Source organism: Lepidochelys kempii, chromosome 5 (genome assembly GCF_965140285.1).
Source record: "Lepidochelys kempii isolate rLepKem1 chromosome 5, rLepKem1.hap1, whole genome shotgun sequence".
NCBI lineage: Eukaryota > Metazoa > Chordata > Testudines > Cheloniidae > Lepidochelys > Lepidochelys kempii.
The window spans coordinates 30,493,662-30,507,074 of record NC_136384.1 but is presented as its reverse complement, the minus strand read 5'-3'; the positions used below and the strand labels follow the sequence as shown (position 1 = coordinate 30,507,074).

Here is a 13,413-nt window from a genome sequence, read left to right as displayed (position 1 = left end):
AAAATGGGAAAGGTTAAAGGAAACACATCAACCTGCTCTGTGGCAGGGAACATCACAAACAGTGTCTCTGGAATGTCCAGGCAGTTCACAGTCTGGTCCTTGTAAGTCCCAGGCCTTCTTCTCAGGCCCTGGCTGTGCTGCAGGGATGCTGTGGGTTGGACACTCGCTCCGGTGGTGGCCACACGCTTTCAGGCTCTAGGTGACAGGGCCTTCTTCCCAGCATTGCCCCCGCCCTGTCAGGGTTACCAATCCCCCGCCCGTCCCCTGGAGTCTGGCCTGCAGAGCCTCCTGGCTGAGGCGTCTCCCTGTGCTGGGCCTGCTGCCCAGGGTCCCCCTTGCTATCCCCAAGATGCTCACCACACCTGGCTCCGGACTGCTCCAGCCCCAGTTCCCGCCCCACTCTGCCTCAGTACGGCTGCTGCTCTGCCTCCAGCTCCCTGGGCTGCTTCTCTGGCCCCTCTGGCTCTGGTTGCTGCAGCTGTTGGATCACATTAAAGAAGTTCTGTATTAAAATCACAAATGAGTTTGATTCCCCAGAGTTTAAATTCCAGGGTATTACTAATTAAGAGGTCTCTTGGTTTTTGGTACTGTTTCTCTCCCTCTATGTGTGAAACTTGCAAGCTGCTAATTGTGTTAGTACATTCTAAGACAGAGTCTGTTCTCAAAGCAATTCTTTGTAACAACAACTACTCACACAGAGAGAGACTCAAAGCAATACTCCGTAACAATAGAAACAGCACCCAGAGACTCCCCGCCCTTTTGTTGTAGTCATCTCGCTTTGTTAACAATTGTGATTTAAAATAGAGATAGAGGATGTATGTGGATGGATGCTTGGTGTGGATAATAACTGAATGATCAGGGAGGTGCCAGCCTAAGAATGCAGTGTCCATTGGCTGAAGAAGGTGTCAAGTGGAAATAACCAGAGGACCTCCCCCAGAGGGCAGACTGGAATCCACCCAACAGCCTCAAGAACGGGAGAACCAAAGAACAAGATAACATCTGGCAGCATGGAGCCGTCAGGAATGTGACATCTGCTGATTGATTCAGCAACAGCATGGTGAAGCAATTCCCATAGACTGGCATAGGAAGAAATTCCTATAAAAATGGATTCTAGAAACTGAGAACTTTGGGGTCTGATTCTGCAAACCAACTTCCAGGAGCATCAGAGGAGCACCTGAGAAGGCCCTGCTCCCTCCTCGTGTCCAGGCCACCTGGCCAGTGGCTTGGCACAAGCAACTCTAAGGCTGCTAACTGTGATAACAACTTTGCAGAACCTGTGTGTGTGTGTGTGTGTGTGTGTGTGTGTGTATGAATGAATGTGTGAATAAATATGAGATTGAATGGAATGTTATAGCTATAACTAACTGCTTACTGACAGGTTTCAAAGTAAGTGAGCTGTAGCTCAAGAAAGTTCATGCTCAAATAAATTGGTTAGTCTCTAAGGTGCCACAAGTACTCCTTTTCTAACTGCTTACTATGATTCTTTCTGTATTCACAATAAATGTGGCATTTTGCCTTTTCCCCTTTAATAAGATCCTGCTGCTTTTTTATTTTATTGGTATAAAATTTTGGTGGAGAATTGTGAAAGGGGGAATATTGGTAAAAAACCTCAGTTATTGTAAATATTGGTGTGCACATCGCCAGCTCTATTGAGCTAGGCATTTCTATTAGGTTAACCAGACCTGCTGGCCTCCGAGAAGGTAGTAGGGAAAAACAGGTTAACCGGACCTGCTGGCCTCTGGGAAGGTAGCAGGGGAGAAATGCATAGATTAACCTATGATTACTAAACCTAAGCCCTATTGCTCACTAAGGTATCAGGGACAGCAAGAAGGTCCACAGACCAGGCTAGGCTACTCAGTGAAATAAGGAGTAGCAGGTTCAGGGAATCTAGGCAGTGTCACCAGCTGAGTAAAACCAGGGGAGACAAAGAAGCCACCCGCTGAATAAAATCAGGAGTGACCGAGAAGTTAAAAATTTGTTAGAATGTTAAAGAAAAAACAGGGTAAAGCAGGTGTAGAGGGAGGAATGAAGCCAAAAGGAGCTCCAGCCTCACCTTTCATTAGAGAAATTACACCTTTCAAACAAGTCCTCCAAAGATATGGGCATAATCCATGGACTGAACAAGCCCTTGTAGATGTCTGTACTATATCAGACCTAGAGGATAGATTGGCTCAATACATCCTCATGTACAAACCTTCTAGTGCTGCCAAAAGAGATGCAGCAGCAATTTGGTTGTTGTGGGAGGCATGTAAGGATTCTTACCTCTGCTTGTCCTCATGTAAAGAGGAAAAGGCACAAACAGAAAAGGGAGCAGACAATTGGAAGGTGCTGGCTACAAATACCCAAAGCCAGCTGAAAATAGTGAAAGAGGCCCTCCAGGAATACAAAAAGAGTGAAAAAGTTAACTCTGCAGAGGCTGGAGGGATGCAGGTGAAGGGGGAGAAGGTCCTATGTACGGCACCTGCAGGCATAATTACAAAGAGAAAAGAGAGTAAAAAAGTTAACTCTGCAGAGGCTGGAGGGAATTAAGCAGCTAAAGTTTGTGAAAATGTTAAAAAGGAAAAGTGTTAGAGAAAGAGCATTCTTGGTTTCTTTGCAGCCATTCTGAAGGACAAATGGGCCCTTTTCCAAAGGAAAGTTTGTAAATTAGCCAGACAAAAATAAATTATCTGATTAAAATAATTTGACTGGACAATTTAGTCAAATTTGCTAAAAGAACATAAGGGGTTTCTATTGGAGCTTAACTGCCTCAAATGTATAAAGGGAATGTAAGATGTAAAAAACAGAGCAGTGTGGAAGGGATGTTAAGGAAAAGAAAATGTGTATGTATCTGTCTGTGTGTGTGTAAATATGTAAAGTTCTAAGGACCAATTGGTTTTGTTTTTGTTTTAAATAATGCCACTAAAAATCCATTTGACTTTTTAATTCAAAGTTGCAAAACTGACAGAGGTAATTTTTGCTAGACACAGGTAATTAGTGTTGTTTGGCTTTGGGATTTGGCATTTAACCTTTAAAAGGTTAAACCTTTACAAAATTTAAAATGTTTTTAAGTTGTGACTACAGCAGGGCAGTCAAAATCAGGAGAATAGAAAAAAAAATTTGGATTCTTTTTGTTTGTTTGGTTGGTTTTTGTTTGTTTGTTTTTGTAACAAAATAGCAGATGGGAGCTGTAGTAAAAAAATAAATAAGAAATTTAAAAAAAAGACAGTGCCTCTCTGAAGCAACAGCAGGGGTGAGGTGCACAAAACAAAAAGAAGCAATGTCAGAAACACTGAGTCTTAAAATGGCTCTGAGTAATCAGACTGTCACTTTGATAAAGGTACATGAAAACTTTGTAAGCAAAAAAAAAAAAAAATTAGTTATGTAAAAATTGATATGGATAATGTTAAAGAAGTTAAACTATGGAAGGAATGTGCATTTGCCCCAGAACATGTGCAGGGTATATTGTAGAAGGGGCAAAAGAAATGCAAACATACCATGCTACTTAATTAAAATGCTATTAGGGCTCCAAAGGGAGCCACAATAAGTTGGGTTTTCTCTTTCAGATTGCTGTGTGTTTTGGAAGCAGAAGTTAAAAGTGATCAAAACTCTGGTGAAAGATGATTGTGTCCCTTTTAAGATAGAGTCTCTGAGCTGCTGATGGCTTTAAATCCAAAAGCAGGAAGTGTCTGTGAAAATGCAAATTACCTAAATGATAAAGGAAGGAAAGAACTAGCAGCACAAAGGAGCTGCAGATAAAGGACACACCTGGTCAGCAAACAAATTGTCTAAATAAAAGGCATGGGATAACAAGATAATTTTAATAAATTTAATGATAATAAGTACCCCTGTAGTAACTTATAGTGTGTATGATTTTTGGAAAAATCATTTAAGGTCATATGGTAATGATGCTTCTCATCTATTACCTGTAAATAAACTTAAAGCTTAACACAGCAGGAAAAACGTTATAAACTTGGTCTGTTGTACAAGAAGGAAAACTGAGGTACTTCCCCCCCCCTCATGAATTTAATGACTAAACGGTGGGATAATTTCCCCATAACCCTTAAAAGACAAGCCATTGGAACCTGGCCTGCCTATAGAACAAAAACAGGAAAATGTGGGGGAAATTCCTCTGTTTTGCCTGCAATCAGCAAGGGTATTTGTAAAAGAAATATTTTAAGCAATAATCTGCCACCCCAAAAGGGGTAGAAACATGTTCTTTTTGTCTTTCAGAAAATCAGGAAAAGCTGATGCCAGCTGAAGAGCAACCCAATACCATGAATCTACTGTCACAATAGAAATTGTGTTTTGTGTTCTGTTTTGACTTGTCTTGTTGCTAGCACTGTTGTATGTTAAAAAAAAAAATGCTGAAGACCTGCAGGTACTTAAAAATAAATTAAGCTCTCTGTCCCAGGTACAGGACAGCCTGATACAAAAACAAGTACATGCCAATGTAGACTTGGTCCAAATTGGTCTGGTTAACCTAAAAGCCCGATGGAATCTTTGGAAATGGCTTAATACTACCACATGATTTATGCATAAGAAAAAATTTAGAAATAGGAAACTACACAGCCATAGCTATGGGATGCACTGAAATGCAGATACTTGCACTAGCTACTTCGGAACACAAAATGTTTTGGGTCATATTGGGAAATATTAAGGATTTGAGGCATTTGTTAAAACAAAGAAAGAGATCATTGTTTGACACTTATCAGTAGGAATGGATGCAATACGTTTCCAGTATACTGGAAAGACTTATTAATGGGAGAAATTGTTGTCAAAATTGCACACCAACAGTCCCTGGAGGCAAAGACATTGAAGGTTAGCCCACTCCCCATATTACGCATGGGATCCTTCTGGCTACCCTGGACCTCGAGCCAGTGGGCTGGGGAGGGAGGGAAGCTATTGGACACTAGAGGTTGTACTGAATGGACTCCTCAAAAGTGGGTGTGCCTCACCTTGCCTGTTCCCCAGAACCCTGCAGTAAAGATACATCACTAGGATCATGTATGTGGGATGAATTGGAATCACAAACTCAAATGGCCTCACAGTACCTTCTCTTGAAGAGGCTACATAGAAAGTGACACTGACGATTATAAATCTTAGTGTCAAAAGGGGGATTATGTTGGATCATATTAAAGACGTTCTGTATTAAAATCTCAAATGAGTTTGATTCCCCATAGTTTAAATTCCAGGGTATTACTAATTAAGAGGTCTCTTGGTTTTTGGTACTGTTTCTCTCCCTCTCTGTGTGAAACTTGCAAGCTGCTAATTGTGTTAGTACATTCTAAGACAGAGTCTGTTCTCAAAGCAATTCTTTGTAACAACAACTACTCACACAGAGAGAGACTCAAAGCAGTACTCCGTAACAATAGAAACAGCACCCAGAGACTCCCCGCCCTTTTGTTGTATTCATCTTGCTTTGTTAACAATTGTGATTAAAATAGAGATAGAGGATGTATGTGGATGGATGCTTGGTGTGGATAATAACTGAATGATCAGGGAGGTGCCAGCCTAAGAATCCAGTGTCCATTGGCTGAAGAAGGCGTCAATTGGAAATAACCAGAGGACCCCCGGAGGGCAGACTGGAATCCACCCAACAGCCTCAAGAATGGGAGAACCAAAGAACAAGATAACATCTGGCAGCATGGAGCCGTCAGGAATGTGACATCTGCTGATTGATTCAGCAACAGCATGGTGAAGCAATTCCCATAGACTGGGATAGGAAGAAATTCCTATAAAAATGGACTCTAGGAAGTGAGAACTTTGGGGTCTGATTCTGCAAACCAACTTCCAGGAGCATCAGATGTGCATCTGACACGGACTTGGCTCCACTCTCATGTACAGGCAACCTGGCCAGTACTCTGTCACGAGCAACTTCTAGGCTGGTAACTATAACCCCTATGCAGAACTGCTATGAATGAATGAATGAATATATATATATATATAGTTAAGTAAGGAATAAGTAACAATACAACAGTGTGAGTTTTATACATATTTCTTATTATTATTATTTTTACAATAAATGTGGCATTTTGCCTTGTCCCTTTAATAAGATCCTGCTAGTTTTTATTTTATTGGTATAACTCAGCTCTCCTCCCAGCATCAGTCTGCTCTGCAAGCTGCTTTTTTGACTCCACTCCCAGCTCGCCTCCCAGGGCAAGTCTGCTCTCTCTGGGCTGTGCCCCTAGCTTTGGGGCTGCAGCTCTGCTCCCAGCACGGGGTCTGCTCTCTCTGGGCTGCTTTTCTGGTCCCTCTGGATCTGGCACAGTTCTGCTCCCCAGCTCAGCTTGGGCCCCTGCTTTCTCCTTAGCTCGGCCCCACTCTGACTGACCCAGGCAAATCCAGCTCAGACAGAGGAGGATGGGACCTCCCTGGCCTCCTGACTCCCTGATTAGCCTGCCTGCCCTGTCATTCAGGCTGACCTGGAGAATTGGCCTCTCCCAATTGTTCCTGGGGACTATCAGTCTCAGGGTCCTGGTTTCCCATCGACCCTTCCCCCTGTTAGTACTGGGAGCTAGAACTAAAAAACCCCCACTGAATGTTTGTAAGGGGGCAACAGTCCCCTTATACCTGAAACTTTTTGCTTTCAATTAATTGTCCGTTTCTGACAGGAGTAACGTTCTTTTGGGAAACTTCCAACCAGCTCTCGTGACCTCAGTCTTTTAATTTGAAGGAAGAAGTAAACCTGGAGCTACTGCAGTGCAAGGGATTGGGGAGTGTAGGAGGAAGAAAGAAGTCTGTGGGAACACAGAGGGGAGAAGAGATGCTGGGAAGCAGATGGCAGCACTGTGATGAGAGGAAGAGCCTAAGAAGCTAGAAGTGTTTATTGTAACAAGGGTGTAGAGGCACAGGGAGGTGAGAAGGGTGGTATTACAAGACTGGACAGAGACTGGCAAGTGGGTACATTTTAGCAGAGGAGAGGCACTAACAGGGAGGTAGGAAAGACTTCCTCTTCAGTTTTTTCACAGATTGCCTGTCTTTGTAGACCAGTGACGGGCACCATATAAGAATCTTATTAAATTTAGTTGTTCTTGTTCAATTTAAGTTTCAGGAAAGACCTGAGAGGGAGGGGTAAGTAGGCAACTTCTAATTGCAAGGGGGAAAGGAAGCATTTTTCTTGAGTAGGTGCAGCATTGCTCTCCTTGTGCAGTAATATCATTCTGCCCAAGTGGTGATTAAGCATGAACTGCTTCAAATTATTTTCCGAACATTTTGTGCACCAGAAATACTAGAAAGTTACATCAGGACACGTTTGCTGAGGCAAATACTTTCTCTATGTGCAAGGATCAGGAAAGGGCCTTCTTTCGTGCAACCCACAGAAATATGGAATGCAACTAGCCTCCCAATTTAGTTTGAAGTGATTCACCAAAAAACAAACAAACAAACAAACAAACCCCACTTTTTGTTCTATTCAGATTGAATGTTCTATTGCTGCCACAAAATATTCTCCTCCCTCACCGTAGTTGCCTCACCAAATGGAAATTCTATATTTGGTTCAGAAATATATGAATATGTGATTGCAGAACCATTGGCCATTATCTCTGAAAACTCGTGGCAATCCGGGGAAGTCCCAGACGACTGGAAAAGGGCTAATGTAGTGCCCCTCTTTAAAAAAGGGAAGAAGGAGGATCCTGGGAACTACAAGCCAGTCAGCCTCACCTCAATCCCTGGAAAAATCATGGAGCAGGTCCTCAAGGAATCAATTCTGAAGCACTTAGAGGAGAGGAAAGGGATCAGAAACAGTCAGCATGGATTCACCAAGGACATGTCGTGCCTGACTAATCTAATTGCCTTCTATGTTGAGATAACTGGCTCTGTGGACGAGGGGAGAGCGGTGGATGTGTTGTTCCTTGACTTTAGCAAAGCTTTTGACACGGTCTCCCACAGTATTCTTACCAGCAAGTTAAAGAAGTATGGGCTGGATGAATGGACTATAAGGTGGATAGACAGTTGGCTAGACTGTCGGACTCAACGGGTAGTGATCACTGGCTCCATGTCTAGTTGGCAGCCGGTATCAAGTGGAGTGCCCCAAGGGTTGGTCCTGGGGCCGGTTTTGTTCAATATCTTCATAAATGAACTGGAGGATGGTGCGGATTGCACCCTCAGCAAGTTTGCAGATGACTCTAAACTGGGAGGAGAGGTAGATACGCTGGAGGGTAGGGATAGGATACAGAGGGACCTAGACAAATTAGAGGATTGGGCCAAAAGAAATCTGATGAGGTTCAACAAGGACAAGTGCAGAGTCCTGCACTTAGGACGGAAGAACCCCATGCACCGCTACAGACTAGGGACCGAATGGCTCGGCAGCAGTTCTTTACTAAAGGACCTAGGGGTTACAGTGGACAAGACGCTGGATATGAGTCAACAGTGTGCCCTTGTTGCCAAGAAGGCCAATGGCATTTTGCGATGTATAAGTAGGGCCAGCAGATTGAGGGACATGATCGTTCCCCTCTATTCGACATTGGTGAGGCCTCATCTGGAGTACTGTGTCCAGTTTTGGGCCCCACACTACAAGAAGGATGTGGAAAAATTGGAAAACGTCCAGCGGAGGGCAACAAAAATGATTAGGGGACTGGAACACATGACTTATGAGGAGAGGCTGAGGGAACTGGGATTGTTTAGTCTGCAGAAGAGAAGAATGAGGGGGGATTTATAGCTGCTTTCAGCTACCTGAAAGGGGGTTCCAAAGAGGATGGATCTAGACTGTTCTCAGTGGTAGCTGATGACAGAACAAGGATTAATGGTCTCAAGTTGCAGTGGGGGAGGTTTAGGTTGGATATTAGGAAAAACTTTTTCGCTAGGAGGGTGGTGAAACACTGGAATGTGTTACCTAGGGAGGTGGTGGAATCTCCTTCCTTAGATATTTTTAAGGTCAGGCTTGACAAAGCCCTGATTGGGATGATTTAGTTGGGGATTGGTCTTGCTTCGAGCAGGGGGTTGGACTAGATGACCTCCTGAGGTCCCTTCCAACCCTGATATTCTATGATTCGATGAATGCACGGAATGTGAACAGAGTGATGTCAGAGGTATAATTTCACCCAGGATACTCTGGTTCTATGGTGGCAGAGAAGACGTGCTCTTACAGTGTAACTTTGGTCTCCAGTTCAGTTACTGCTGTTATTAACAGTTCAGAAAGGCAGTAAGAGGTAGGGTGACATGGGGCGGTCCAATTCTGCTCTCACTTATGGCTGTCAAGGACTCGAACCCCAGATGGCACGGTTCGTTGTCTGACCGGAGAGAGACCAGCAACACCAGCAAGGACCGAACACAAAGCTCTTTATTGAAGAGTGCACACAACAACAGAGAGCAGCCCGTCTCCAAAGAGAACCGGCAGCCTCTAAGTAAAACTAATAGGTTTTTATAGATAGTCCCATCGCGTCACAGATATATTCATAAAGCAGCCCACCCCTCCCCTATGTTAGTTAAAATCCTCTTTCTCTATTATGCATGCACTTCTACCCCCTTATTGTAGATAACTTTTAGCAAATTGTAATGCTTCACTAACTTTCTTATCGGTATGGGTGTCAACCGGGAGATGAGGAGTTAAGAACAGACATAACACAAGAACAGGGAGTGGAAAACAGTGCCTCCGTATCTCAACAAACTGTTCCCAGAACATCTGGTACAAAAATGCAGGAATGCAGGCCTCCCCTTTTTTCTTACTCCCTACAACTTAAACAAGTATTCTTTTATTCTATTTATCTCATTCAGGGACTTTCCCAGCAATCTTTATTGGCCTGACTTTGGTTCGGTTGGCATAACTGCTTCATATTTAATTTTTCTCACCTAACATGGCCATACAATCTCTTGGAAGTCAATGGGCCAAATTCAGCACTGGTGCAACTCCACTGACTTCTCTGGAGTTGTGCCTGTTTATGTCATAGCTGAATTTGGCCCATTTACTTTAATGGAGTTGCATATTTGTTACTGACAACAAAATTTGGCTCTCATATGTGAATTATATAAAGCAATGATAAACTCTAATTCTTTGGTTCTTCTTAACCCACATTTAGCACATCTATTTAGCACCTTTAATGCCAAAGCACTGGCAGCTGCCAGGTCCATCACAGGGACAGAGAAGTAAGAACACAGAAGTGGCTTTGATCCTGCAAAATTCTGAATACTCTGGCCTGATCCAGTAAAGTAGTTAAGCCTATGCTTGAAGTTAAGTATGTGGGTAGTCCTATTAAAGTCAATAAAACGTTGAGCATGTGTTGAAGTGTTTTGCTAGATCGGGCCAGAGTGCTTAGTACCTTGCAGGCTCAAGCCCACTTACAGCATCTGTGAAGGGCAGGGCTTTAAAGTTAGTTTCTTTTACTGCAGTCCAGGAGGTAGGATCACCTTTGTTTCCTGTAATTTACAACCTGGTCTGTTACAGTAAGTGCTGCAGCAGTCGGAAGGAATGGATTTGAAGCTAGTCACTCTCTTTGCTGCTCTTGCATTTGTGGTTGTCCAAACATCTGAGGGTAAGTCATTCTGTACATTATTTATTTGCTACATTTATAATAGGTTTCTCTTAAAAAACAAACAAACAAAAAAATCAACCATAAGGCAAAGCGTCTGTGTATGGAATTTGAGCTGTTTTAGATCCATAACACTGGGAGTAATTGGAGAGTATCACTTTTGGTTTTTATTTCTGTACAGAAAACTGGGAGAACTTTAAGTGTGACATCCTGACTCCACTGACATCAGTGGCAAAACTCCCCTTCACGCATCTGAAGAAGTGGGGTTTTTACCCACGAAAGCTTATGCTCAAATAAATCTGTTAGTCTTTAAGGTGCCACCGGACTCCTTGTTGTTTTTGTGGATACAGACTAACACGGCTACCCCCTGATACAAAACTCCCTTTGATTTCATTGGGGGTAGGATTTCACTCTAAATGTTTTAGCTAATTACTATTTGTCAAATCAAGGGCAGTTGGATATTTAGACTGGGAAACTTTTTGTAAAATGGTTTAAACAAGGAAATGCCAGGTCTTTAGAAAGGATCAGTACAACAAGGTATTTGCCACAATAAATGTTACCATTTTAACTGCACTTTGGAGCAATTGGGACAATTCATCTGAATGAAGTTACTCACATGCAGGAGGGTCTCTAGGACACTTTACTTGCAGACTTAACTAGCACTCTCTAAAGTCATGTATACTGTGTATGATTGATGCCGTGTTTACGTAGGATTTTATAGCTAAAATGTAGAAAAACTTATTTACATCTTCTCACATTTTAACTGTAGCAAATTGCACAATAGATCAAATCTCCCATTTTGCATCATGCTTACTGACAGCTGTGCTAGGTGCATACATGAGTTGGGTCCACATACTTTGTTTGACTTTTCTCGTCCTCATAGTCAATATTTTATTGTTTTCCTTGTAATTTTATATTACAAAATAATCTTGTTAAACTGTGATGTTAAAATCTTTACCAAATTCAGGAAGAGATCCAAGAACCTGATCCTGTGAAATACTGAGTGTTTTCAACTCCCATTGACTTCAGCGAGAGTAGAGTTTCAAACAGCAATCCATCAAATCACACTACAGAACTTTTAGTGCATGGTAGCAGGCTCACACAGCCAGTTAGTGCCCAGCAAGCTAGGGCATTGCAGATTTATACCCTGGTTTGCTGTGCACTAACTGTGTATAGACAAGCCCTCAGCACCTTGCAGGATCATGCCACAAGTGGGTAAAATGTGCCTTAAATTCTACCCTACCAAAATGGCCTCTGCACCTGTTGGACGGTACAGGCTTGTGTGAGCTGTAATCTGAGTGTACTTGCTGGGCATGCATGTGCTTGCACGCTAGGGGGTAGGGTGTTCAAATAAGGCATCGAGAGAGTTTTCTTAAATTTGTTTTTTTATTCTGTATACCAGATGGATCAGTATGTATGAGACAAATAATTAGGTGACTAAGACAAACACACTCTGCATTTAACAGCAAAACAATAATTAAAGGCAGATTTTCATGAAGTCTAGCAAACATACTAGCCCATTTTGGAACTAGAGAATACAGTAGGAGTTTTATGGGCTTTGGCCAAATTCTGCCTCTGCTACACTCCATTTACTTTAGAGGTGTGGCAGAAATGTAAGAATAAGACCTGGTTCTTAATATTCAATTTTATGTGGGTTTCTTTTCGTTGTGATTTTCTGTATATTTGACCTCTGTTTAATGGCATATATGAGAGCCCTCTGGTGGCCAAAATTATACCTGTGAATTCTCATGAACCAAGGCAGCCTAATGGATAAGGAATCTCCAAAGTATTTCAAAGGTAGTGGATTAAGATTTGGTTTATTTAATTTCAGGTTGAAGAAGTGCTCGTTGTGTCTTTTGGGTATTCTGGGGTGCAATTTAGGACACTGGTTGTATTGCCCCAGCCAAAGGAAGAGACATTTGGGGGACTATTACTTGCTAAGGATTAGGAAATGCATGATGAATGGTAAAGGCTGGGAACAATAATTAATTTTTAATTAAGACACAAAAAAGAAAAAAGTTTAAAAAATCGTGTAAATGAGAATTACCTCTCCACCCCCTCAAATATATTGAAAATAGGAAAGGGTTAAAAATAAGTGGTAAGGGTTTACTACCAAATTGCCAGTCATAAAGCAATGTGAGTGAGTTAAGCAAGTAAAGTTAAGCAAATGGTAATAAACATGAATGGGCAGTAATAAGAAAGGGCAAGGGAGGAGAATTATATTTTAAACTAGAAATTACTTAAGTGACCCTGTATGTTTTTAATTAGGGCCAGATCCTGCAAACACTTAATCAACTGAAAGAAAAGGAGTACTTGTGGCACCTTAGAGACTAACCAATTTATTAGAGCATAAGCTTTCGTGAGCTACAGCTCACTTCATCAGATGCATCTGATGAAGTGAGCTGTAGCTCACGAAAGCTTATGCTCTAATAAATTGGTTAGTCTCTAAGGTGCCACAAGTACTCCTTTTCTTTTTGCGAATACAGACTAACACGGCTGTTACTCTGAAACCTGTCATTAATCAACTGAGTTAATTGTAATGCAAGTAGATCATGCAAACACCTACTTGTACCAAATGTGCTGTTTATAGTCTCATTGTCCCATAGTAAGTCATATTCAGTAGTCAGTGTTTGCAGGATCAGATTGTAACCTCCCCAGGGCAGGGATGGGTCTCCATATGTGTTTGCAAGAACTTTAGCACATTTGGGGCACCGCAAAAATTAAATCGCTTTTCTAAAGCAAAAATTTAAAAGCGACCTCTGAACAAAAATATATCACATGTGAAAATGCTTGCCCGGGCAAAAAGTAACTCAATCACATAAAGAAGTGGGATCTGCAAAAAGAGGTAGATCAGGGGTTATGTATTCAAAGATAAAATTGGGGGGGGGTTGGTTCCCACTCCTATGGCTTTACTGGGGTCACACAGGGAGATCTGCCAGGGTCCAACCAGAGTTTTGAAGGAGATGTG

At 42.2% G+C, this 13,413-nt stretch overlaps 1 protein-coding gene across 2 annotated transcripts in view; it reads left to right on the top strand.

Moving 5' to 3' along the window:
* The window catches only part of CCL28 (C-C motif chemokine ligand 28), a 49,283-nt gene that overhangs the window by 24,574 nt on the left and 11,296 nt on the right, over positions 1 to 13,413 (top strand). The window contains exon 2 of one of the 2 annotated variants that reach the window (XM_073343899.2): positions 10,361 to 10,448. In XM_073343899.2, coding sequence (XP_073200000.1) covers positions 10,385 to 10,448 — 64 coding nt within the window. In that variant the 5' untranslated portion in view covers positions 10,361 to 10,384. Of the gene's footprint in view, positions 1 to 10,223; positions 10,449 to 13,413 lie in introns of those variants that run through there. The other variant, XM_073343900.2, reaches the window with a different exon arrangement.